We start from the raw sequence: 26,346 nt of genomic DNA, 5'->3' as shown, positions 1-26,346 counted from the left end.
ATCTAAATAGTTGCATAGAATCATGTGCTTGTCTAAGCACAGGTACAGCCTCTTAGAAATATGAAATTACTTCAAACAGAGCAGAACACAAAGCTCTGACTCTCCCACAGCTTTCATTACAGCCTGAGAGAGAGAGAGAGACCATTAGCACATGTCCTTTCTTCTCTGGTGCTTGAGGACAAAGATCCAACTCCCACAAAATGGAGATTTGTAGCTGAATACTTATCATGTGATCTAAAGTTAAACACCTCGTCAAAGAGTTGCAGAGATACATTTTAAGTTAATTATCAACCTGTTAGGCTCTCTGCAACTCCTTTGCTTAACTACAGTGGAAGTTTACATGATATGCAGTTAGCAGTACACATACAGAGTTATTTTCCATTTCAATGTACAATTGAACAATTATACTTTGCAAAAATCCCATGAAGCTGAAGTTGGTTACTGTTTCCAGTTCCTTATTTACACAAAAGCACAGATCGGTCAGAAAACTTTAGTGGCGAATCAAAGCTTATTGTGGGAAGCACCTCTCCCCTGCCGGTTTCTCGTTTGCCCTGCATCAAGCACATTATGCGAGAGGTGAACAGGAGATGTGGAAGAAGGGAGCACTTGTTGTATTTGATTGTTTCCATATCAGGACCCTTTAATACTGCTAAAGCATTGCTTTTCAGGAATCAGCTAGATGCAGAGTTTAAAATGGCGTTTTTCATTCTCCCCGTACCACACTCGGATGCTGATCTCCAAGATCCAGTGGGTTGGAATGGTTACAGTGCTGGACTAGGATCTGGGAGACCAGGCTTCAAATCCCCCACCCAACCATGGAGCTCAGTGGGGGATGCTGGGCCAGTCACTGCCTCTCAGCTTAACTACACGTGACCATAGCCAAAAGGCTGAGAAGCCATCTCAGAGGGTTGTTGTGAGGATGAAATGGGGAAGGGGAGAGCCACATAAATGCAATACTAAACAAGCAATCAATATATGTTTACTGAGGAGTAAGTTGCATTTGGCAAAGGTCCCACTTCTCCTGGCTTATACAAACCCATTCATTGTACTGATTAAGGGTGTAAATCTGTTCTTAATTGTTTCATTTATTTTACTTCTAGGGGGCAGCGCTGGGCTGCATGGTGGGGCTGATGACCTATGGGAAGCGTCAGTTTGAGGATCTGGACCCAGTCATGAGGCGGCTGATTCCTCCATTCCATCAGGCCATGAAGGAGCTGCTCATCTTGGTGGACACAGACTCTCTGGCTTTCAGCAGCTACATGGTGAGTGAGACTCACAAGTTTTCGGGGGTGGAATTCCTCCTGCATTCTTTACCCCCTAGTTATCTTCCGCAACACGTCTCTCTCTCTCTCTGTATTGGTAATAGTTTGAGGATCTGGAACAATTTTGAATTATTATCGGTGATGTGATTTCATTTCAGTCACCTGGAATGGTGATTGGAATGACAAATGTAGAAAGGTAAATCCCGGGACAGGGAGGGATGGAAATGTCCTGCCGCAAAGGGCAGCCTTGTCTTTACCAGAAGAAAATAACAAATGGAGACAACTGCTGGAGATGTCGGAGTACAGATGCGAACTTAGTACATATGATGATTAACTGCCCGATGATAAGATCATTTTGGTGCGAGGTGAAGATATAAGCAAGAGTAATAAAAAGAAATTGTTATTTAGGGAAATTGTTATTTAGGGGAATTGAATTTAATTCTAAATTATATACCGGAAACGTGGGAGATAAAAAAAAAACGGTATAAATTATATACCGGAAACAAGGGGTCAAAAAAAATGGATGTACCGTGCAAAAAAACTTGTTTTGATGAATTAGAAGAGCCACAAAAAGATTCCATTGAGCACATGGATTGATAATATGGACAGACTAGCTACATACAAACGGATTGCATGTCACCGCAAATTAAGAATGGATAAATATGAAGAAATCTGGAAGGAATATTTAAGTGATAAGGCGGACAGTGGTGGGAAGTACTGTAGGGGGAGGAGAGGTGGGGATATATGGTTAAAAAGGGGTAGTCATAGGTATATCAGTACTCAAATCTTAAATGTTAAATTGTGTTATTAGTGTTATTGTGGTTTTTGTTGTGTGTGTTTTTTGTGGTTGTTGTTTGTATTGAAAAATTGATTAAATAATTCTTTTTTAAAAAAGAGCAGCCTTGTCTGTCTGGGTGCAGCTTGGGCCTTGTTCTGTAAACAGGTGGTTCTACGATGGGCAAAGTGGAAGATCCTGGGAAGCAGTTCTCATAGCTTGAATAACTACTGGACACAGTTAACTAAGTATGTTTTTCTCCCTTCACCTTAGGCTGCTATGAAGCTCCCTAAGAACACACCTGAGGAGAAAGAAAGGTATGTATCGATATCTCACTTTCCATCTGTTTAACAATTATGGCTACTAAATAATCTTTTGTATGTACCTGGTTGCTGAATTTCCCTTAGCTCCTCTCATACATCTACAGATACCTGGAATAAGCAGTGGCTTCTACACCTGTTCAGAGCGATATAGCCACTGTTAGTCATGCTCAGAAATCAATGGACAATCAAAAAAGTCTATATATCGCTTAAAGCGTGTGATATATGGACATGTTGGCCCAAATGCTATGAAGAGATCCCTTCAATGTCTTGCAGTTATTGAAAGAGAGGGTGGGATGTAGATGCAGCTAAACGGACTCATGGCAGCTCATTTTTTATTAAATATTACTTGAATGAGGTCAAGCAGTTTTCACTGATTCTCCGCTCCCTGTGCACACAGCCTGCACCCCTCTCTCTCCAGAGGATTTGGGGGAACTTCTGGAACAGTTTGTGAGGTGACACACAACGGTGGCTGCAGGAAAAAGGAGAAAGCTACCCAGATGGTGGGGTACAAATGACAAAATCATTATTGTTATTGAAATGTTAACCTCCTCTCTCCCCTCCTTTTTGCTCATGAATCAAAGAGCCTTCCATGCTAACCTTGTGGGGCCTTAATTTAGGGTGGCATTAGCTTAGGGGGCCAAGAGTCCATTGCCTTCTGAGCAACTGTCACCAAAAGACTTGTCCAAATGTGTCTGTTAATTTTGAAGGTGTTGGAAGACTCTTTGCTGCCGCTGTTCCCCTCTGCAATGTGTCTTTTAGGTATCATTTCCTTGTTTGTGATTTCCAGTTGAATTTACTAGAAATATATTTGGTATATACCTACTTTTGTCTATTTATTCTCTTGCAGGCGGACAGCAGCCATGCAGCTGGGTCTGAAAAGTGCAGTTGGTGTTCCCTTTTCACTGGCAGAAAAAGTTCATTCTTTGTGGCCCCTTTTAAAAGAAATGGCTCAGCAAGGAAATATAGCCTGCAAATCAGATATACAGGTATAATAAGTATTTGGTGGATGAGAAGAATTCCTTTAAAAGGGCTGTGTACCTGTTTTATCTTTTTAATAGATCTTTTAGATATATGTGAGTAGATTTCATTCTATTACTGCTTACCATAGTTGTTTTTTAACGCTCCCCATTTTTAAACTGTTCTTATTTTATCTGTAAGCCGCCTTGAGCCCCTGTGAGGAGAAAAAGTGGGGAATGAATGAATGAATGAATAAAATAATCAAATAATGTCTCTGTTCTGTTTTTTAAAAATCATTTTAATTATATTTAGTCTAAAATTTATATTTAGTCAGGTTTTAATTTTATTTGGAAAACCAGCCTGGGATTCTGTCAATGAAGGGCAGTTTAAGCTTTTAAATAAATAAATATGATGCACTGATTACATAATTGTAGATTATATAAGAATTGCAAAGCATTTTGTATGCTAAAAGGTGCCTTAGACATGGCAGATAATTACATTTTATCACTGCTGTTTTGAAATTAGTGGTTTAAAACTGCAGTTTTGAAAGGTTCAGCCCACCATCTTGATTCAAAATGGCATCCCATTTTGTCCAAACATAGATGATGAAAATCTGCTCCTTGATTTAAGGAACCATCATGCAAAATTTGGTTACAATATCTTAAGAGGTGTCCAAACGTAAAGAGAACAAACAAATTTCATATATATATATATATTATTGTCAGTTATACTGTGTGTGTAGATTTTATGTAGACCTAAAAAGGAGTCCTTGGGCTGAAATGTGCTACAAGGAGATAGCATCTTCAGGCTACAGATGAAAGTAGTAATGTCTCAGCAAACCATAATATAGATAAATTACTAATTTTATCTTGTGAACCACCCTTACAAGAGGGTTGTATATAAATGTTAATACATAAATACGTACAAACATGGACTTGGGTAATGTAGAGCATAATAGAAGCCTAGCTTTTCAAGTGCTTCTGCATGAGCTCCAGAATGCTCTTACCAGTTGCTGGTTTGGGTGGTTTCCAGTGGTTCATAGTGACCTGAATCTTTTACTGATGGTGTTTGAAGTCACAGGCCTCCTCTGTGTGCTTTGTCTACAGGTGGCAGCTAAAGCTTTAGAAGCTGGTGTGTTTGGTGCCTATTTCAATGTTGTCACCAACCTGAAAGATATAACAGATGAAGGCTTTAAGCAAGAGGTAAGAAATGCTCAGGCTTTTTGCTCCAGGGACTATGTTAAACTCTAATTAAGTGCTGTGTCTCTGGCATTGTTCATACAGGCAAATCAAATATATTTTCAGTTCTCCCAATTTCTATTTTTTGCAGTCTTAAATTTGCTTTCCCATATTTCCACCAATAGCTTACAATTTATTTCTCCCCCTCCCCCCCAAAAAAAATCCTCATGGAAATTCTTTAGCATTTTAGGACAATTATATCTGAATATACACATTTTTCAAAAGCAATTTTCCCTAACATATAATGTGTTTGTGTACGTTATTTTTACTAATACACACATACTTTACCCTAATATATGCATTTTGTGCATGCTGCTTGACTGGAAATCTGCACTGCAAAATTCAGAGAGCTGCAAATGTCAGAGGATAACTGGCGTTGGTCAGATGTACTCCCTTCCCTATAATCTGCTGCAAACAGGCACTAAGGCAGGCATGGCCAAACTTGGCTCTCCAGCTGTTTTGGGACTACAACTCCCATCATCCTAGCTAACAGGACCAGTGGTCAGGGATGATGGGAATTGTAGTCCCCAAACAGCTGATGGGCCATGCCTGCACTAAGGGAATTGTCACAAAATTGTTTGGCCATGCCTGCTCTAAGGGAATTGTCACAAAAGGTCCATCTGACCATCCTTATTCTTCAAACCCTGAACATGTGTGGAAGTGAGGAGGCAACCTAACTATCTACACATGGCCTTAAATGCGTTTCTTGTGTGTTGTGTGGGGCTAATATTAATGTTAAATGTAATATTAAGCTGGGACGGGGTGGGGGCAGGCATTTTGAATTGGGACCACAGCTTGTGGGGAGAGGAGGCTTAACTCTTCCCCACCTTCCCCCAATCCTGAGGTCTCTTCCAACTCTATGACTGTGGTCAGGGCCTGCCTGCCAGTGGGGCAGGGTGAAGCAACTGCCTCAGGCAGTAGGATCCACAGGGGCAGAAGATCAGACCCCAAGCACCCGCTGCCTCCTCTGCAGCACACAAGGTGCCACCACACACGGGCACACCAATGGCCAGAGTGCCATGTCCCTTCTGGGCAGCAAATCTCTGCCAGGGTTTTTCCTTGAGCAGAAGTCCTTGTGGAGTGTCACTCCCCCTTGTGGGGAGTGGCCCTTATGGAGTCCCCTCTCCCCGCCCAGTTCCAAGGAGAAGCCACTGCAGGGGCACTTCAGAGGCCGGATCTGTGCGGCGGCAGAGGGGGATGTTTAGCCTCAGGTGCCCAAGGGTCTTGGGCTGGCCCTGTCTGTGCCATGAATGAGGTCAGGGACCAGAGTCCCTTGAGTCACATGGCCCACCCCTTGTTTGTACAGGCTTGGGTAATCCAAGGCTGAGCCTGGGGACTGTAGTCCTTACATGGGAAGGTTGGGTTATGAGTAGAAGACTCTGCCCCCCTGCACACATACTTCTCCCCAGGGGTGCTTCTGCATGTGCTTCACACAATTTTAACTCTCCTGTTCCGTGTAGGTACAAGGGAAACTTTCCCACTTTTTAGAGGAAGCCAAGAAAAGTACTGCGTTTGTGCTACATCAGCTGGAGAAGCGGACAATGTGAATGATTCTTCATATCAGGAACTGCTTATCTATGGATGTATAAGAACCAATTGTAGTATTGCCAGGTTGTATGTAGATAGACATGCAGACGTGCTTGTGATTTCTGTTCTACAGCTGCAAATGCAGAGTTCCATGTGCCCCAATTCTAGTCTTGCACATTGCTTCCTTGGTGGCAGCGTGGGACTTGTTGTTCTTGGTCACCCCCTTGAACCAAAGTAGCCCCACCCACACCACCAGGATAACAGGAGAATGCATTTCAAATTGCTCTGTGTTCTAGTAAATGCTTGTTATACAAAAAATGTCCAATGTATCAGAGCCCAACTTCATTGCATTGTGCTTGCTCTAACTCAGAAGTCAGTAGTATCTGTGTGTTGTATTGATCAGTCTAACGATTGGTTTTGCCTGGATTTACTCACAATGATTTCCTTTCACAATAAAGCTATAAAGAACTGTGTTATATGCCGTGCCTAAAGTGAGTCATTAATAGATCCAGCTAGCACACTGATTTCTGAGCTCTGAAAGGTTGCAAGCAGGACTTTCTTTCAGCTGGAACCTCTCAGGTGGGCCCCAGTGCCATTCTGAAAGAACGAGGGAGGCGTCCAGGATGAGTTCCGGCACCCCTCTTTCCAGAAAAATAGCACTAGTTGCAAGGAAATATGTTTCCTTGTCCTGTATGTGCAGCAAGGCAGCTGCTCTTCTGCTGAGTGGCAGCCATGAGGGGCAGCTTCATGTATTTATCACACCCAATATCTGATTTTATTTATTACCCCTCTAATTACAGCAATTAATCTACATTGCATTTATCAAGTATCTGTGCTCAAACTATTGTACTTTGCTCCAGTTGAAGAGTACACAAAGTGGCATGTGAAAGGACCCTGCTCAGTCCAACATTCAATAACCTCCACGTCGTCTGTTGTTGAAATTTTCAGCCCACTCTCTGCTGGGGTGCGTTACAATGTCAGAAGCTTGCTCTCTCCCTGTGTTATGCCCTTTGGCCTGACTTGTGTCACTGTGTAAAAAGGGTGGAAACAAAGATAAGCTCCTTTATCGAGACAATTTGACTCCAGCTCTTGCTTCCGCTCCAAACTCTGGATAATTCTGCTTATAGAGCTCGCCAACCTAGAATAAGTTCCTCCTACTGTATTTCATGTATGATTCCTTTATCATGTGCTTACAGGGAACCTTTAATTCACTCTGCATAAGTAATAAGAATATATTGGCAGTCATCTGCAATATCTCTCTTACTGGGCTGAGTTCAAGGTGCTGCTTTTGGTGTCTAAAGCCCTATACAGCCATGGAGCCAAACAGAAATTCTGGCACACATCACTGCAACTCAACTCTAAACTCTGGCTTTGTCCTTCTAATTAACCATAAACTGGGGGGGGGGCACCCATTTGCTGTCTCATTCAGAGCCCCTTTCCTCTCCCTTAATGGCCCATCACCCAGGTGATCACCTCAACACAGGAAGCGAGCCTGTCTTAAATGTAAACACTTGCTGGATCACAGTGTTTCTCAACCTTGGGTCCCCAGATATTGTTGGACTACAACTCCCATCATCCCTGAGCTCTGGCCTTGCTAGCTAGGGATGATGGGAGTTGTAGGCCAAAAACATCTGGGGATCCAAGGTTGAGAAAAGCTGGAGGATCTCACATACAGCCTACTTAAAGGTAAAGGGTAAAGAAGGATCGAACATTTTTTATGTATGCAACAACGGCAGCAAGGATTCTCATTGCAAAAAACTGGAAAACTCAAGATCTACCCACACTGGAAGAGTGGCAGATGCAGCTGATGGACTATATGCAACTGGCCGAGATGACCGGCAGAATCCGTGATCTGGGAGAAGAGAAGATGGAGGAAGACTGGGAGAAATTCAAGATGTATCTACAAAAACATTGTAATTTGGTTGAATGTTAAGAAGGATGCTAGATTATAAAAAACTGGCCACCACTAAACTAGATTTAAATTTGATGATAAGTGAGACTAAAGAAAATATAAATTTTTTTGGAAGAAGTGCTAGATTATATTTGAATGAGTGGACATGAGATTGTATACAAGTTGATAATTTGTTTGGAAAAATTTTTTAACGATGTAAATGGGAGCGGGAGACGTGAGGGAGTCCAAAGAAGTGATGAAATTGTTGTAATAGAAGTAAGATCGTTTATTATGTGTGCATTTATATTTAAAAACCTTAATAAATATTTATAAAAAAAAAAAATAAAGGTAAAGGGACCCCTGACCATTAGGTCCAGTCGTGGCCGACTCTGGGGTTGTGGCGCTCATCTTGCTTTATTGGCCAAGGGAGCTGGCGTACAGCTTCCGGGTCATGTGGTCAGCATGACTAAGCCGCTTCTGGCGAACCAGAGCAGCGCACGGAAACGCTGTTTACCTTCCCGCTGGAGCGGTACCTATTTATCTACTTGCACTTTGACATGCTTTCGAACTGCTAGGTTGGCAGGAGCTGGGACCGAGCAACGGGAGCTCACCCTGTCACGGGGATTTGAACTGCCGACCTTCTGATCAGCAAGAAGAAGAAGAAGAGTTTGGATTTGATATCCCGTCTTTCACTCCCTTTAAGGAGTCTCAAAGCGGCTAACATTCTCCTTTCCCTTCCTCCCCCCCAACAAACCCTCTGTGAGGTGAGTGGGGCTGAGAGGCTTCAGAGAAGTGTGACTGGCCCAAGGTCCCGCAGCAGCTGCAGGTGGAGGAGCGGAGACGCGAACCCGGTTCCCCCGATTAGGAGACTACCGCTCTTAACCACTACACCACACTGGCACTGGCCAGGGGTGCCGACTTATAAAAAATATTGGGGGGGCCCATACCGGGGTCCTGCCCCGGGAAGTTTTCTAAGAGCCGCTCCCGGCCGTTGCTGCTGCCGCCGCCCGCCTCGTGGCCCCCTCGCCAGCTGAGGGAGGGAGAGAGACCGAGAAGGAGAGAGATGCGTGGTGGGCAAGGCAAGTGCCCGCCGCGCCTCGCCTCCCACCGCCCCTCGTGCCGGCCGCCCCCTCCCCTCCCTTCCCCGCGCGCGCGCCCTCGCTCGCTCGCTCGCCCTCCTCACCCCAGCTCTTGGCCGTTCGCCCCAGGAACTCGCCGCTGTTGGGGTTGTAGATGAACCTCCGCCCCTCGGCCATAGACTGGCTGAAGGGCTTCTTCTCCTCCTTGGCCATAGAGAGAGAGAGAGAGAGAGAGAGAGAGGCTGGAAAGAGAGAGGGAGCTCGGCGGTTCGCGGGCGGCGGTTTTTCCCCTGCCGAAACAACAGCGGCTCCTCAGAACCGCTAAGTAACTCTCCCTCAGGCGCCCGGCGGGAGAGCAGAAGAGAGGAAAAGGAAAGAGGGGCTGGGCCAGTCGCATGCGCATGCACCGAGCAAAACTACTCGCGCCGCCTCTTTTACTACCGTAATAATTATTTGTTTTAACTCATTACTGAATGTATTTTAAAAGGTAACTATCGTCAAACAAGGAAAATAAAAAATACCAACATAATTTTGTGATTTTACAAAGCATAATATAACTAATAATTTTCTTAAATTTTTGAGGGGGCTCGGGCCCCCTCAGGCCCCATGGAGTCGGCGCCTATGGCACTGGCACACAGAGCAAGTCCTATGCTCTGTGGTTTAACCCACAGTGCCACCCGTGTCCCACGACAGCCTACTTACTTCTCCACAAATTCCTAGCATTACTTGCTGAAGAACAAGACACCTGTCCCTAGATCTACAAAGAAACAGCAAGAAGCAGTTTCCCTGTAGGAAAGAAACAGGCAAGTTAGCAAAGGTATTGGGGTAGTAGTGGTATAAATTGCTTACCTTGTGCAGAAATGACTTCAAAGCAATCCACTCATGGCTTACAGTGCTTTATTCAATTAAAAAAACAACAAAAGTACTATGATTTACAAACTGTGAGAAAACTATTGCATATTACAGGCATAGCTGGGCTTTGTAATGCTAACTGGTTTGACACAAACCAGCATGAAACATAACAACATCCCAGTCAGCAAGCCCCTCTGTTTTGAGACAGTGGTCTCTCTCTCTCTCTCTCCTTCACCTTCCATGACTACTTTCTGTCACTCCTTGCTGCATTAAGCAGTTGTTTGCCTTCAAATAGAATGGGGAATGGGGTTGGGATTTTGCCACAAGGCTGGGGAAAAATACATATAAGCTAAACAAGCTATAGCTTAGGGCCCCACTCTCCCCCCCCCCCAATTTAAAGGATGTACATTTCCAAAATATAAGATAAAAAACAAAATAAAACCTGCATACAGCAACAGTGTTTTGTGATGTGTAGGCTCCTATTTGTTGTGTGTGCAAATGGCTTTAGATACCTATTAGGTCCATAAATTACCATATAGCATATAAAAAAGGTAAAGGGACCCCTGACCGTTAGGTCCAGTCACGGACGACTCTGGGGTTGCGGCACTCATCTCACTTTACTGGCCGAGGGAGCCGGCGTATATATTCAACACAAAAAACAGTGACAATTGTTGTTGACAAAGGACAGCTGGACGTATAAAGGGCCCCATTACCTTCAGTAGCTGAGGGCCTCATCAAACCTAAATCTGGCCCTGATCACATTGCACATTACATGTCTAGGCGTAGCCTAGATAGGCTTTGTAAACCTATTTGCAAAGAATTTCACAGCTATACCTGTGAAATATACTCAGAGTCGCAAAGTGATTTCATGCTCTTTATTCAGCTCATAGTGGTGAGGAGGAATGAATGACTGTCCCCTTAAAGTATCTGCTTTATATACATTATTTACACAATGGGCTGCACATGATTGGCTAATTCCGGAATTCTACTGTAAGCCAATCAGGTTGTGGATTCACTTCTATCTGGAGCATGATTGGGTGGTTCCTGCCAACCAATCATACTGTTGCATTGTTCTAGGACCAATTAGACTGCTGCATTCTGAATCCTATTGTTCTAGGACCAATCAGACTGCTGCCTTTTGGATCCTATTGTTCTAGGACCAATCAGACTGCTGCAGTTTGTATCCTGTTCGACTCAGTACATAACAACTTGCAAGCCTTCTCAAAACATTAACGTAATAGTGCAAAATTAACATCTTCCCATCCATCTGCTTGAGAAGCTGGGCTTTTCACGGACCTTTTCAATGTCTCTGAAGGTGATCTTGCCATCTTGGAGGGAGAGGGGCCGTAGGAAGTAAATCCAGTTGCTGTTGGAAAAACCAAACCATTTTTCAATGTACCTAATGGCAGTGTCAATGAATGCAATGAATTCTCCCATTTTTCCAGGGATGGGTGGCAATCCGACTCCCAACATCTCTGGAGCACTTCATGGGCCAAACAAAGGCAGATAACCCTCCCAGTGGCTCTTACTCCCGAAACTCATGGGACCCTGGCTGCTGGGGCCTCTTTAAGGGCTTCACACATAAGGATTGGCCCCCACTCCGCAAGGCCATCTTGGGGTGCTGTAAAAAAATAATCTCCCTTTTTCCCTTATGGGGTATCCAAGAGCCCATATAGAGTCCTTATGTAGGTTCCCTATTGGTAGGAGAAAATAACAGAGGCCCACCAGAGAATATTGAGAAGCAAAGCAGCTAGTAAGCCTGATCTTTATTGATCTGTTGCAACTGGGTGCTCCCCTCACACGCAGGAAAAGAGGAGGAACCCAGAAACAAGGTGTGCCTGCCCTTATATAGACATTTTAAATTCCCTGCCCTGGAGATCAAGACCACCCCTCCATACATCAGACATCACAGAAGGGGTGTAACCTAAAACCACCCCCCAGATACATCATACCTACATCACAGAAAAGGCGGTCTACAGCAGAAAACTGAGTGCATTGTTTATCTTGTATGAAAGGTTACCTGTTAATGCTCACTTGATTGGATACCCTGGGGAGCCTGGCCAGTCTTTTGTAATGATAAATACTTAGTTCCTGAGCCAGGTCACAGGCTCGCCCTATTGTAACACAGACATACCCTTAAGACAGGATTTGTGAAGGAAAAGACAATGGGGAGTCTTTTCCATTTTCCTTCACCTTGCAGAGAAATCATTTGGTCAGTTTGGGGGTCAAAAGTGGTTTCCGGGCTGTTTTCCTGTGCTGCTTCAGACATGTGGTTTATATATTTATGTATGTGTTTGCTTGGTTCATTTATGAACATTTAATATATATCTAAGACCTTAAAATTCTTATCACAGGGGACAAAATTACTGGAGTTTTTTTGTTTTGTTTTTTTAAAAATCTCACTCAGTTCTGCCGGCCTCGGCTGCTCCTCTGGCACATTCACACGCACCTCCAATTCCTGCTGCTCACGCATGCAAAATGCATTTCCCTCTTATCATTGGGCCAGAATAAATATAGCTCACCGAATCAAGGTATTCCCTTTCCATACCACACCTCAGGCAGGTTTGCATTGTCATTGTGTACCTAGTCTCCAACACAAGCAGGTGACCTTAGTGCTGGGGGGTGGAGTTTGCATTTAAAAGAATGTGTGCAAACTGGAAATAATGGAAGGGGAAGTTGAAAAGTGAATAAAAGGACCTTTTACTAAGCTTGTTCTCTGATGGTGACACTGGCTTTCTGTGCTCTCTGATTGGTAGGAAAGTCTTTAATTGCTGAAGGTGTGGTTATATAAGTGAAGGACGCTTATTGTATGAACCCCTAGGAAAGACTCCGCCAGGACTTCAGGCGTCACTTTGGTACTGTATGCAGTTTCAGTATTGAGCTGGGGGAGAAGGCGGTGGAAGACCTCCCAGGCATCCGAGGGAATATTATTGCACTTGTAGCTACTTTTGTGTTGTAGTCTGGGGGGAGGTATTCTTGTTTTATTGTTAAAACTTTGTGCTTTGAGTTCGTATGCCAGTCACCTAGAAATGCTTTGTAATAGGTGAAAAATACTGTAAATCAAATAAATTTTCAGTTGCATGCCTTCTATTTAGGAGAACCAGATATATAAAGATATACTTTTGTGTTGTAGTCTGAGGGGGCGTATTCTTGTTTTATTGTTAAAACTTTGTGCTTTGAGTTCGTATGCCAGTCACCTAGAAATGCTTTGTAATAGGTGAAAAGTAAATCAAATAAATTTTCAGTTGCATGCCTTCTATTTAGGAGAACCAGATATATAAAGATATATAAACCTTTATTTTTTCTTCAGCTTAAGTTTGTTGGTGTACACATATAATTCAAAATCCAGCATACCCCTAAAGACCTAGTTAAACTAGCACCAACTTTTATATTTGGCTCTCCTGACTGGGGAAGATACAGCAACTACTTTGCTTGTCAAAGCAACAATACCTATTTTAACCTATTTTAACCACTGGGTAGTTTTCATATGGTGCTGTTGCTCTTGGACAGGACTTGTCAATGGATGATTCAAAGTTACGAGGTTTTTCAGAGTTTTGCCCCATAAAAAGCATTGCAAATCTCAGCTCTTGTCTAGAGCTGATTCTTAGGGCTGTTTCATATGATATTTTCTGTTTCTTTCTCACTGCCTTCCCAGCCGCTCTCGTCCATTTTCTGCGTCACTCCTCATAGTTGTGATCTGTGTAGGTTGTGACTCAGAAAGTCGAGGGAGTTACGTTGCGTAAAGGAAGCCCTGAAACACTTGCTGAGAAAATGCAGTAACTTCATTTCCCTCTTTACAGTGGTGCCTCGCAAGACGAAATTAATCCGTTCCGCGAGTCTCTTCGTCTTGTGGTGTTTTTCGTCTTGTGAAGCAAGCCCATTAGCGGCTTAGCGGATTAGCGCTATTAGCGGTTTAGCGGCTTAGCGGCTATTAGCGGCTTAGCGGCTTAGAAAAAGGGGGAAAAAACTCGCAAGAACTCGCAAGACGTTTCGTCTTGCGAAGCAAGCCCATAGGGAAATTCATCTTGTGAAGCACCTCAAAAGACGGAAAACTCTTTCGTCTAGCGAGTTTTTCGTCTTGCGAGGCATTCGTCTTGCAGGGCACCACTGTATTGTATTATTATCCTAATACAATTAAATATAAAAGAAGGAATAAAAGACACAAAATATAATTAAAAATCAATATACTTCATGTGATGGATGTGCTGTAAGCAAGCACAAACACACCATCGGCCACCTTAATGAAACTTGTGCGTGGACCATTTTGGGGCCCCCTGTGACAGATGTGGTATAGAATTCAGTTTGCCATTTCCCTTTGTGTCTACTTGTTGTTACGGATGCTTTCCGACAGTGCTTCCTTAAGCTGATCTTTTGACAGAAATGATAGGGTAGCCCAAGATTTAACAAAATAATGACTCTCCATCCCTCGGAACACAGCAGAAGTGCATGTTTTCTCAGCTGGGAGAGGTTCCTTCCTGGGCTTCCCTGCTTGCTTAGGTTTTCTTCTCTTTGGAATGAGATCACTGGAGTCTGACTGGTGTTCGTAATATTTGATCTGAAGTGGAGCAAAGGTGAAGGAAGCATCTTAACAAATTGCTGAAATCTTCCACAACGGTTCTTGAAGGAAACAGTACCCCTCAGACACCATGAGCTTTTCAGAACCTAAAACTTCAGGCATCCCACCTGTCTCAAAACTCTGGTCTTTCTTGTTGGCTTCTTACTGATAGCCCTAGGTTGTCTCCCCTGCCATAAAGTGTGTGTGTGTGGGGGGGGTAGGGTTGCCATATTTCAAAAAGTAAAAACTAGGACACCCCAAAAGTTGTTGAGCTTTTCTTTAGGAAGATCCCAAAATTGTTGCACTTTTTTTAAGGGAAACCCCCAAAGCATTGCTTCCTCCCTCCATCAGTTCCACCTTTGAAATCTGGGAATATCCGGACGTCTTGTAGCCCTAGTGGGGATGGGAGAGAAATAAGGATGAGTCATCTCTGGCTGTCACCTTTGCCCTCTTGGGCCATTTTACTTCCCATGGCAACATATCACCAGCCTATTTACCTCACCAGATAATATACGGGGCCAGCCCTGGCCATCTAGTTTGACCACTTTAGCAGTCCTGGCCTTGCTCAGACCACAGAGTTGGAAGGAAAGTTAGAAGTCATGCAGTCCAGGCACCCCACTCCCTTTCCTAAGAGAAACCTAAAGCTAACAGTTAGTAGAAGGGCACAGAGAAACAGTTCTGAGCTATATTGGCAGTTTTGGAGACAATTTTCTAGCTGGAGTTAGCTGGATCTGGGGGGCAGCCTTGGGGATTTCTTGCATTTGATCTCTAGGAATCTGATGCAGAGTTAGCTGTGCTGCCTGTTGTTGGGGGTGTTGAGGTACCCAACCCACTCTTCACTGCTTGTGTAGCATAGACAACACCTTTTTCAAAAGAGCTGCAAGTCCTGAAGCCTCTTGTTCAAATGCCACTTCTGCTATGAACTGGCAGAGGGGCTTCAGGTAATCCACTCTCAGCTTCATCCCCACATCCACAACAAGGGAATGCATGTTCTAACTTACCTTACCAAAGCACCATAAGGATGACCAGTTAATGCATGTGAAGCACTTTGAAAATTTGAAAGCAGTATACAAATGCTAAGTGCTCTTATTAAATAAAATAAACAGTATAAAAACTGTGTAAGCTTCCATCTCATCCAATGAAAATGAGCCTGCGACATCCTATAAAAATCCTCTGGGAACAAATGCCATTGAACTGACTGGGCTCATGTCTGAATGGACTTCCAATATTGATGGCCTGAGCAACTGTGGAAAATAGAGAACCCTTCATGATCTGAAGCCTGTTGAACTTCACTCATTATAAATGTGCAGTGTCAGTGATATGTAACTAAACAGTATGACTTCATTGCAGGTCAAGACTTTCTCTTCTGACATGTGGAACCCCAATTCAGGTAAACTTTGCTTTGTCAACATATTTGGTGGAGGCAGTTATTGGGCTCTGGCTTCAGTGGCAAGTTGATTCACCACATTGTAGCATAATTAAATGACCTAGACCAGTGCAGACAAACAGCCCACACATGAGATTGTGGACTACACACACACACACACACACACACACACAGGGATGGGGGAGCTCTTTTATTTGAAAATAAATCTGGTATATTATTTATAGCACTACAGATATGTAACAAAATGGACCCTGAAGAAAGTTTACTTTTTGTTCACAAATAAGCACTGACCTTTGCAGTTACCCAGCTGGGAACCAGCTGCAACTCAGACATCTGCAGGGTCTGATACTGACTTACCTTGCAGGTCTGGTGTGAGGAGAAATGGCACACGGGGCATGAAAAATGATCAGAAAAAAACCCCCAGGGAGGCAGAGAGTGGGTCATGGTTTCCTGAGAGAAGACCTTCCCAATTTCTGGCTCCAATGCATCAGCTTGATCAAACCTGTTAGTCGACGAAGGCAGTAACTATACATGGCCCCCAATCCTATGATTTTTGTTTTACTCTCTGGCAGGAATGCCTGGTGGGATGCCGCCGCAGCAGCCTTACCCTCCTGCTCCTCCATACTCTGGACCAGGCATGCAGCCCTGCCCACCCCCAGGCTACCCTGGCCAGCTGCCTCCCCAGTCTGGATTCCCTGGGCCCTGTGCGCCCCCTCATCATGGACCACCCCACCACGGACACCATCCTCCACCTGGAATGGTCCCTGGAGGCTGCCCTCCCCCACCGCCTGGTTGCCATCCTCCCGGAAGCCACCATGGGCATCACAAAAAGCCAAAGCACCACAAGCACGGCCATGGGCACCATGGGCACCATGGGCACCACGGCAAAAAGGTAAGGAGGAGTGACTTGAAGGTGTCTCTCTGAGTCAAGCTGCAGAAGAAAGGCAGCTTCAGTAGCCATGGGCCTACAAGGCTCCAGTGCAAGGACAACCAGGGAGTCAGTTAAGGCGTGGGAAATGTGAAGTTAAGTCTAAGGAGAAAGCGGATGCCAGAGTTTATCTTTCCATGTAATGCCCCACTAATTACTCAAAATCATCATAACAAGCAGGCAGAAATAAAACTAAAGAGGTGAACTTAGAGTGGGTTGAAAATGCAGGAGGGGAAGAAAACACAACAGAAATCAATAAATATGAGCTGAAATAGCAGCAGTGATGGCATCTGTTTCTCTTTCAGCACCATGGCAGTTCCAGCAGCAGCTCCGATTCAGACTGAGAAAGGTGTCCGCTCCCAGATGCATATTTGCAATCGATCGAGACCTGTTCTGACATTCCTCCATTGTCTTTCACATGGTCCAGTAATCATGTAATACTTTGTTCCGTTTGTAGCAATCCCAAAAGAAATGTTTAAAAAGCTATGTGATATCAAGTTTCCCTTCCATTTTCCATATCCATTCCTATCCATTTCCATCTTACCCCTGAAATAAAGGCATAATTTAGATACCCACCTTGACAAAGACTGAAATCCTTGCATTTTGCAGGAGTAAGACTCCTAGTCACATATGGAACATGCTTCACATGAATGTTTACACCGAATGCATGTTTGTCCACTGACTCTTCTAGCAGTTTGCTGAATCTTGGGACTGGCTCATAAAGGGTATTCTATGCTGGCTAACATAAAAGTGTGTTCTAATGCAATGATAAACGACAATATTTTTAAGCTAGTGTGAAAATGAGTTTATTTACCAAGAGTGCAATTTTGGCTCAAGTAAGGATGTTATTGCAGAAACAGCAATCCCAAGAATACACTGAAGTTGCAATTTCATTCCACATCCATCAACATGTTTTGCATGATGTCTGACTTGATGATTCACACTGTGTCTCCAAGGAGGAGGTGCTTTGTGATTAATGCGGGAGAAAGGGTGGTAACAGCAGTTAGAAGGAGGAGAGACAGACTTTCCACAGGAAGGTTGGGTACGTAAGAAAGGCACTCAGAATGACAAAGTCTAATGCCATCTCATGCCAGCAGTGCTACTCATTGTGATTGGGGAAAGGGAAAGGGAAACCTGAGGCAAGGCAAGGCAGGTGGCTTTTGGCTTCTCCTTAAGCATGGTGTGAAAACTCATGCTGCAGTAGGGGGAGCCAGAGACAATCCCAAGTGGATTGTCATGCCAGAGACAATCCAAAGTGATCCCCATAAAAGGTCTCAATGGCTGTCACCTGGACTGGAACAGGACGGTGTCAGCACAGGATGAGGACCCTCCATGGCTCTTCACCCTTTCCCTGGCTCTTGGTGTTACAAAGCAGACATAGTTAAGCTTGCAAAGTACATTTAATGGATGCAAAGTACATTTAAGTGCAACCATGAAGCAATCGCATGAAAAACAAGGAAGAAAGTCCAGGCATTCACTAATGGAGTGGCCCAAAGCCCAGGACTCAGTGCTGATAATTTCCTGCAGCTGCTTTCACCTGTGAAAAAGGGTGGGATGCGACACAGCTGCATAGGAAACACTGGCAGGGTTTCCTTGGAAAGAGAATAAGGAGGTTTTAGCACCAGGATCAGGACAAGATTCAAATTATCCCCACCTCCCAGTAAAGGAACCAGTTTCTAGAAACAGATGATTGGGACGTGAGGTGCTGATGTGTGGTGTGGGGATGGAAGGACAGTTTACTGGAGACCCTTGTTGGAGATGATTATTCTTTGTGCTGAATGTGAACACTTTGCTGTTCTTCTGTTTAGCACCTACATGATTACAGCACAAAAAAATCTGTTTAAACAAAGTTGTAAGACATGACAGATTACACTGTGTAGTTTTGGATCCTTCCTCCACGTTGGTTTTAATTAGCACCATAAAACTGAGTTGAGTTTCATCATGAAATTTAAAATGAGCCTACAGGTTTTGGCTATAAAAATAAATCCACCATTTGCTAAAAACCATATAACAATTTTAGGACATTAATAACTTTGGTGTGTGATGAGAGACTGCACTTCCCTGCAGCTAACAGATCCACCTAATGAATCTATCAAAGAAGCCAGGCTGGGAGAGGCTGGCATAGTCCTTCTCCCGGAAAATGGCTGCCTGGTCCCCCAGACCAATCTTCAGCAGAACATCCATGTCCACATCGTTCCCTAAGGCCACCACGGTGGGCATCACATTCTGCTTCTTCATGGAGTCAACAGCCTCAACCAGGTTTTTGCTGCCTGTAATGCCATCTGTGATGAAGACAAATGACAGCTCGGCGTTGCGCCTGGCTGCTCTCTGCCTGTCTCTTGGGTTGATGACAATGTTGTTGACGGCATGGATGATGCCGGACCCAATGTTGGAAGAAGAGTCCAAGTATTTGATCTGATCTAAGGCATCCGAGATGATAGTGAGATTGTGTGTCAATTCAAAAGCCACCCTATGTTCGTTCTCACTTCCGTACTGCACAAGGGCAATGCGTGCATTCATATTGTCATTGTTATTTCTGGCCAGGGTTAGACGTCGGGCCACATCTTCAACAAAACGGTAGGCCCTCTGGAAGTTCAGTTCGCCAATTCTTTCAGAGCCATCCAGGAGGAAGACAATGTCCACAGGGCGCTGTGTGCACTGGGCAACAGCAAGCTCTGTAGGGGGAAAAGAAAACAGACCGTCATCCCTCTGGGGCTACTGATGAGGGCATGGCTTTCATAGACTCATAGAACTGAAGAGTTGGAAGGGACCCCATGGGTCACCCAAGCCCTGCAATGTAGGGGGTCCTGCTGTTTTTCTAGACTGTAAGGTCTGAAAACCTATTGACCTATCAGGTTGAGGGAATGTTTCCTCTGCTATAGCCCAAGAAACAGACGAGGGCCTGGGGTTGAAACCCATATTCAGCCATAAAGCCCATTGGGGGTTGTTAAGCAAATGACTCAACCTAAAAGGTAAAGGGTAAAGGGACCCCTGACCATTAGGTCCAGTCGTGGCCGACTCTGGGGTTGCGGCGCTCATCTCACTTTATTGGCCGAGGGAGCCGGTGTACAGCTTCTGGGTCATGTGGCCAGCATGACTAAGCCGCTTCTGGCGAACCAGAGCAGCGCACGGAAACGTCATTTACCTTCCCGCCGGAGCAGTACTTATTTATTTACTTGCACTTTGACGTGCTTTCGAACTGCTTGGTTGGCAGGAGCAGGGACTGAGCAACGGGAGCTCACCCCGTTGCGGGGATTCGAACCGCCGACCTTCTGATCGGCAAGTCCTAGGATTTGTGGTTTAACCAATAGCGCCACCCGCGTCTCACCTCAAAGGGCTGTTTGAGGATAAAAGGGTATGAGAGGGAGAACCATGTATGCTGCCTTGAGCTACTTGGAGAAAATGTGGGATAGAAACAGGATGCAAAATTTAAAAATACCCAGCATACTTCAAAGGAATATTGACAGTGGCAGATCTGACAAGCAGCTAGTCCTGTGAATCAGTAAATAATCTAAATCAAATAAACCTCTTTTTCTGAACCCACACCTCTCTATTAACAAGCGAGTTCTTTCCTCACCAAAGAAAGAGTGAACAATACAAAACCTTTCAATGTTTCACATTCACATAACTGATTCATTTCCTCCCCTTGAATCTGGTACAAATATTTTCTACCTGAATGTTTGTAGAAAGTAAGGTCGTCATCTGAGATTGTTAAACACTGGACATGATATTTTGGGCAAAGAAGAGTAATTTATACAATGCTCCAAACTTGAAAGAAAACCTGCCATGCATTCAGGAGGCCACTCAAAGTCAAACACGAAATGCTTAAAGCAGCTCACAAGAACTCCAGACAATAATGACTGAAGAGCCAACAATAAAGAAATCTGTTATAATATTTGTTGCTTCCAAATTATACAATGAAGGAAAAGAGGGCTGCATACAAAGCTGAACCCCTGTCCATTTCTGCCCCAGGTGTGGTATTGCTTAGTACTTCAGACATCTTAGTTAGCTGAAGGAAGAAAACATACGTTTTCAAAGAGGCTGCATCTACAAACAGCAAACATTTCTATAACTTCATGTCAGATATTTGTGGACTACAGTTCTTCAGCATTCTGAGGAGGCTCTTCTCTTACATCTAAAAAATGATAACAGCCCACCCCCGACTCCTGCAATTGAGGGGTATTTCATGCAGCAATTGGAAAAGAGTAATGATAAACTCTTTTTGGTGTGAAAATGGTGCATCTGATGGTCTCGGTGCTTCACAACTTCTGTGCCTGGGGAAGAACCTGCCCCACAGCAAGGCAAGACCTGGGCACAGAAATCTGTGGTTTTCTACACATATCCCCCCCCCACCTCAGTGACTTATTCTAAATTTAACCAAGCCAACCTGGGGCAACAGCACTTTGGGCTTGTCCACACTTCCAGCTGCCCCATTCTTTCCAGCCCTGGCCTGAGAGGCTCTTCTTTTATCCGTCGGAAAACCTGCTGTTTCCTGCCGAATCGGAACAAACATCGAAGGGGGTTTCTGTGGATTGGCATTTGTCAGAGCAATCCACAATTCAGCGGTAAACAGAGGGTTTTCCCAGGGATAAAACGAGAGCCTCTCAAGCCCATGCCTAGAAAGCGTGGAGTGAAAAGAAGAAAAGCTGGACCAAATGGAAGAGCCCTGGCAGTTTGTAAACTAACCCGATTATACACCCCCCTACTTTTGAGTTATGAATACTCTACTTTTAAGGATACTTGTGGATGTTATTGCTAGCTCCTTTTTAGTTGTATAGCTTGCGCTGTTAAAAAAACCAAAACGGACCTAGCAGTTCTTGCCCCACGAAAAGAGGCTGCAAATGTTTAAAAAATTCTTCAAATTAAGAGTCAAAAGCTCCAGTCTTGCCTGGTGCCTGCTATGAACTGAGAGCTTTACTTACCTGTATTATTTATGTCCGATAAAGGTTCACATTCTCAGAACTTCTGAAAACTTCCTTGCCAGTGAGGGATATTGGAACAACAACTTTGTATATGCCTAAGCGCAGAACGCCAGGAGGACCCTTCCTTCCTTCCTTACAATTGCCACTTTGCTCCCAGAACCTTCATGACTGTCCCGCCACGGCCACAACTGCAGCCACAACCCTCACCTCTTGACCATGCTCCTCAAGGGAGGCCATCTGGGCTGCAGGACCAGCCCTGTTACCTGAAAGAACACTCAGTCAGCTGCCCCTGAGGACCAGCCCAGATCCTTTCATTTATTTGGTAAATTTCTATAACACCCTTCGTCCAAGGATCACAGGGTAGATTACAGTAAACCTAGCAACACTAGGCATTATATAAAAAAAACCCCTCTGCCTTCAGAGCTAACTTTTGAACCTGGAGCACCTCGTCTCACTCACGAGAACCTTGCCTGGTGATGCTTCTGCTTCTTTTAATGATTGGCTCTGCCCCCCCCCCCCCCCCGATTACATTTTCTGTCACTTTAATTGGATTACTGTTTTCTCTCATGTTACTTTATGGAACACAAGGTGTGGGGTTCACGGTCTGCCCTGTCCTTGACAAGCCCACAGCTTTTCATATAATTTATATGATCAACAACAGATCTGCTCAAAGCCTAGCCAATTGCATCCTGCAAGCCATGGAGCCACAGCATGGAGCCACAGAAGCAGTTACAACCATTTTTTAAAAGAAAATGCAGTCGGCGACCATGTGGGTCTTAGGTGCGGTTCCACATGTGTGCAAAGGTGAAGGCAATATCAGATGAGCAAATTTCATGTATTAGGACAAAATCTGGATTGGCCTGTGATCACATGTCAGACTACAGTCACAAGACGTACACAGTTCATATGGGTCAACCTTGCAAAATTAAAATTAAGGGGGTATGTAAAATGTGTGTGAATTCTGTCTTTATGATAAACCTCAGTTTGCCTCATGAAGTTGGAATAGTGGAAGGGGGACTTGCACAAAGGTTGAACTGCATTCAGAATTCAGTTCTGCTTGGCTAGGTGTATACTATCAATAGTTACTTGGGATTTAGCCAGTCATTACTGAAGTTTGCAGTGGTGGGAGTTGGGTTAAATTAGATTGCTTAAAAGTGTCTAGCAAGCAAACAATTCCTCCCTCACTGAACCCCTTCAGACAGTCTAGTTCCACCTGCTTTCTAATGCTTGGTGAAGAAAATAACGTTTGCTAGCAAAAATACCATTTGAAGCTATATGGGATCCCCCCCCCCAACTTGGTCACAACTAATTATGATAAAACACAAATACTGAATTGAATAATTTTTCAGAGTCTTTTAAAAACAGGCCAATATATTTGTAGTTTTCCCAAATGTGTATTATAAATGCATTATTTCTTCATGCAGAGGCTGTTTTTGCTACAGTGTTGGAAATACAACAATAGCTTAAATGCATTACTTCTGTGTTGGACGCCTTATCTAATTCTCTTATTGACTATCTATGGCATTTTGGACTCAATTATGGGCCCTCATGTATCATAGACATTCGCCCACGCAAAAGGTGGCAGGACAGTCATCTCAGAGTCTCAAGATGTAGAATCTTCATACCCACAAACCTAAATTTTCATTTTGCATTGCTTTTTACAGTAATAGAATATCCTTCTTAATTTCCATCAGTAATTTTGATGACAGTAGCTCACTAAGGAGGGCAAAAGATGTGCAAAATGGAGAAACACATATATACAAAAACAAACAAATAGACCAGGAATGAAACAAAGCCCACAGAGACCAAGTTCTAGCAAGGACAATCCCAGGGAGGTCCCTGGGAAGGACCTCTGCTGTTTGCTCCACACCAGTTTTGACCAGTGGATACTGAGCTGGGCAACTGATCTGGCAGACTAAATTACTGTATTTTTTACTCTATAAGACTCACCTTTTCCCTCCTAAAAAGTAAGGGGAAATGTGTGTGCGTCTTATGGAGCGAATGCAGGCTGCGCAGCTATCCCAGAAGCCAGAACAGAAAGAGGGATGGCTGCTTTCTCTGTGCAGCAATCCCTCTTGTTGTTCTGGCTTCTGAGATTCAAAATATTTTTTTTCTTGTTTTCCTCCTCCAAAAACTAGGAGTGTCTTGTGGTCTGGTGCGTCTTATAGAGCGAAGAATACGGTATTTCTAGGTGGGAGCATCCAAGGCTTTAGGGTGAAGACAGAGACAAGGGCTGCGGTTTGAATACACATTCCAAGCTGTGAAAACAAATGCTCTGGAATGCCGTGAATGTGTGTTCAAAACACTTCGGCCACAGTTCCGAATATCTGGCTGCACCCTGAGAATTCAAGAGGGAAAATATATGGGATCAATGTTTCCTTCCGTTACCTAGAAAAGTCCTTTCAGTAAAAAGACAGACAACAATTTATAGACAGACAATAGGGAGAGAAACACATATAGCTTTACAACACAGGATCAAAATTCCAGCTCATAAGTTTGTGCCATACTGATAGGTTGGCAATGCTATGTTTTGAGGACAGAAACAGACAACTTCCAACCACTGAGAAATGATCCATGTTTGTAATGGTGTGAAGAAGCAGTCATCTGTAAGTGTGTTGGTAAACTGAGGATTCCTACGCTCCAAAAATCACTTCATAATTAAGGGAAGTGGGGAATAGGAAAGGTAGGGATGCAAGTGTGTAGTTCATATTTTGTGGCTTTTAGCATGCTCAGAGGCTGCCATCATGTGGTTGGCAAGAGGACTGTTCTTAGGCTCCCCACCCAAAAAGTCCACGCTGGAATGTTTCAAGAATATGTGAGTTTATCAGCACAGTGTGGTTTTTCAAGTGAGAAACTCAGGAAAGTCTGTTTTGGGGCCATCCTGCCTTGTTTGCTTTGTTCTCTAGATGATAGCTCCATTTCTCCTCTGGCAAGGGCCAAATGAGCTGGTCTGGCAGTGAAGCTGCGTATAAGCCTTAAGAGCAGCTGAGACTGACTTTTTCAGAAGTTCCTATTTCTAGAAGCTTCTCTTGTTGCAATCGCCTAGCACTAATGAGAGCTCCAGCAAGATTTCTACAGATAAAGTGACATTTCTGACTAGCTTTGTGTTTCATAGGCAGAATGAGGTCCTATTCTTTTGGCAGAGGCAGAGCACAGTCTCAGCAAAGGCCTATTACAGTATCTGGATCCCCAACAATCTCGCTGTGCACCATTTTAAAGGTGTCAATGAACAGGTCCATCCACTCCTGCCGCTCATGTCCAGTGGAAAACTTGGCTTTTTCGGCGGTATAGGCCAAGGTGGCCACGAGCTGGGTGTACATGCTGGGGTCCTGGATCTCCCTCGTGGAGTTCAGGAACTGGGCGATCATAGGTTTGGTGCTGGGGAAAGGTATCTTGTCTCCCTTTTCCATAGGGCGGAAAATAACTGGGTTTTCGATCCCAGGGTTCCTCCCATCTGCAAGTGAGTGTCAAAAGAATATTTTCAGGGCTTTCTGGTATGGCATGGACCTCTGGTTTCTATTCACTTTGATTCTGTATACCACACTGGTGTTGGGTTCTTAAAAGGGTGCTCGCCTGGGTGGAGTTAGGGTGGAGCCTTATGGATCTAGCTTGGCATAATCTGGGGGTTACTGGCTTTCCAGACCTGACCATCATCCTCAAACAGAATTTTAGGTTCAGAAAGATTTTCTCTTCTACTGCATCATAGGAATGTCAACAGTCTATCAAGTGAAAGACCAGCACTAGTGCCAGACGCACAAGAAGCAACGGAAAAGGATCCAACTGCATCAGACAAGTTCAGTGACAGAGTTACAACAGGAAAATAAGAAGGATGGAAATGTAATTCACTTTAATTAATTAAAGTCAGTGTTAAAGCTAATCAAGAGTGAACCCACATTTGACAAGTGAAGAGGGTGTTATTCCTTAGCCCTCTCCTTCCTGAACCATAACCACTCCAAAATCCATATCAGAGACTGGCAAACGAAAATATTAGAAAACAGTGTGGAAGCCATTCACTCTGCATCTGACAAGAGTCTTAAGATGGGATGTGGGAGGAGGTATAAAACTCTTGTAGGTTCTATGCAGGTTTCAGGTTCTCATAAGGCATTTCAGAAAAAAGAAACATACAAGAAACATATCATCTTCCCTGGTAATACGAAAACCAGCTTTCACATAACCTAAAACCTGCACAACACCCACCACAGTCTCCTTTGAAGGCCTGCTGCCTCCTCCCAGGTTCCATCTTCAGACCCTTACCAGGTATAGACTGGATGGTTTCAACACCAGCCAAGTCTTCACTCTCATTTGTTTGCCATCTGAACCAATTATTTGGAACAATATGGTTGGCCTAACAAAGGCATTCCCCTACTATGGATTTTGGAATGATTAAATAAGTCATTATTTTTATAAGACCTACATTGGCTCCCAGTACGTTTCCGAGCACAATTCAAAGTGCTGGTGTTGACCTTTAAAGCCCTAAACGGCCTCGGTCCTGTATACCTGAAGGAGCGTCTCCACCCCCATCATTCTGCCCGGACGCTGAGGTCCAGCGCCGAGGGCCTTCTGGCGGTTCCCTCATTGCGAGAAGCAAAGCTACAGGGAACCAGGCAGAGGGCCTTCTCGGTAGTGGCACCTGCCCTGTGGAACGCCCTC

The 26,346-nt window shown here is 44.2% G+C and overlaps 3 protein-coding genes across 5 annotated transcripts in view; 2 read left to right on the top strand and 1 right to left on the bottom strand.

The window, feature by feature from the left end:
* FTCD (formimidoyltransferase cyclodeaminase) overlaps nt 1-6,558 on the top strand; it is a 33,499-nt gene extending 26,941 nt beyond the window's left edge. For both annotated transcript variants that reach the window (XM_081881132.1, XM_081881131.1), the window contains exons 10-14: nt 1,101-1,262; nt 2,311-2,354; nt 3,208-3,346; nt 4,424-4,519; nt 6,016-6,558. In XM_081881132.1, coding sequence (XP_081737258.1) covers nt 1,101-1,262; nt 2,311-2,354; nt 3,208-3,346; nt 4,424-4,519; nt 6,016-6,102 — 528 coding nt within the window. In that variant the 3' untranslated portion in view covers nt 6,103-6,558. The remainder of the gene's footprint in view (nt 1-1,100; nt 1,263-2,310; nt 2,355-3,207; nt 3,347-4,423; nt 4,520-6,015) is intronic.
* A 6,085-nt stretch (nt 6,559-12,643) lies between these two features.
* On the top strand, nt 12,644-17,359 carry LOC309335264 (uncharacterized protein). Its single transcript, XM_081850131.1, has 4 exons — nt 12,644-12,759; nt 15,810-15,849; nt 16,419-16,738; nt 17,080-17,359. The coding sequence occupies exons 2-4, from the start codon at nt 15,831-15,833 to the stop codon at nt 17,116-17,118; spliced, it is 378 nt and encodes a 125-aa protein (XP_081706257.1). The 5' UTR covers nt 12,644-12,759; nt 15,810-15,830; the 3' UTR covers nt 17,119-17,359.
* A 196-nt stretch (nt 17,360-17,555) lies between these two features.
* COL6A2 (collagen type VI alpha 2 chain) overlaps nt 17,556-26,346 on the bottom strand; it is a 43,096-nt gene continuing 34,305 nt past the window's right edge. Inside the window, exon 28 of one of the 2 annotated variants that reach the window (XM_081865995.1) lies at nt 17,556-19,449. In XM_081865995.1, the coding sequence (XP_081722121.1) occupies nt 18,842-19,449 (608 nt within the window). In that variant the 3' untranslated portion in view covers nt 17,556-18,841. Of the gene's footprint in view, nt 19,450-24,499; nt 25,151-26,346 lie in introns of those variants that run through there. The other variant, XM_081865996.1, reaches the window with a different exon arrangement.

This window comes from Podarcis erhardii (assembly GCF_964252035.2).
Source record: "Podarcis erhardii genome assembly, chromosome: 1".
NCBI lineage: Eukaryota > Metazoa > Chordata > Lepidosauria > Squamata > Lacertidae > Podarcis > Podarcis erhardii.
Note: the sequence above shows the minus strand (reverse complement) of the source record. Positions and strands in the feature narration are given on the sequence as shown.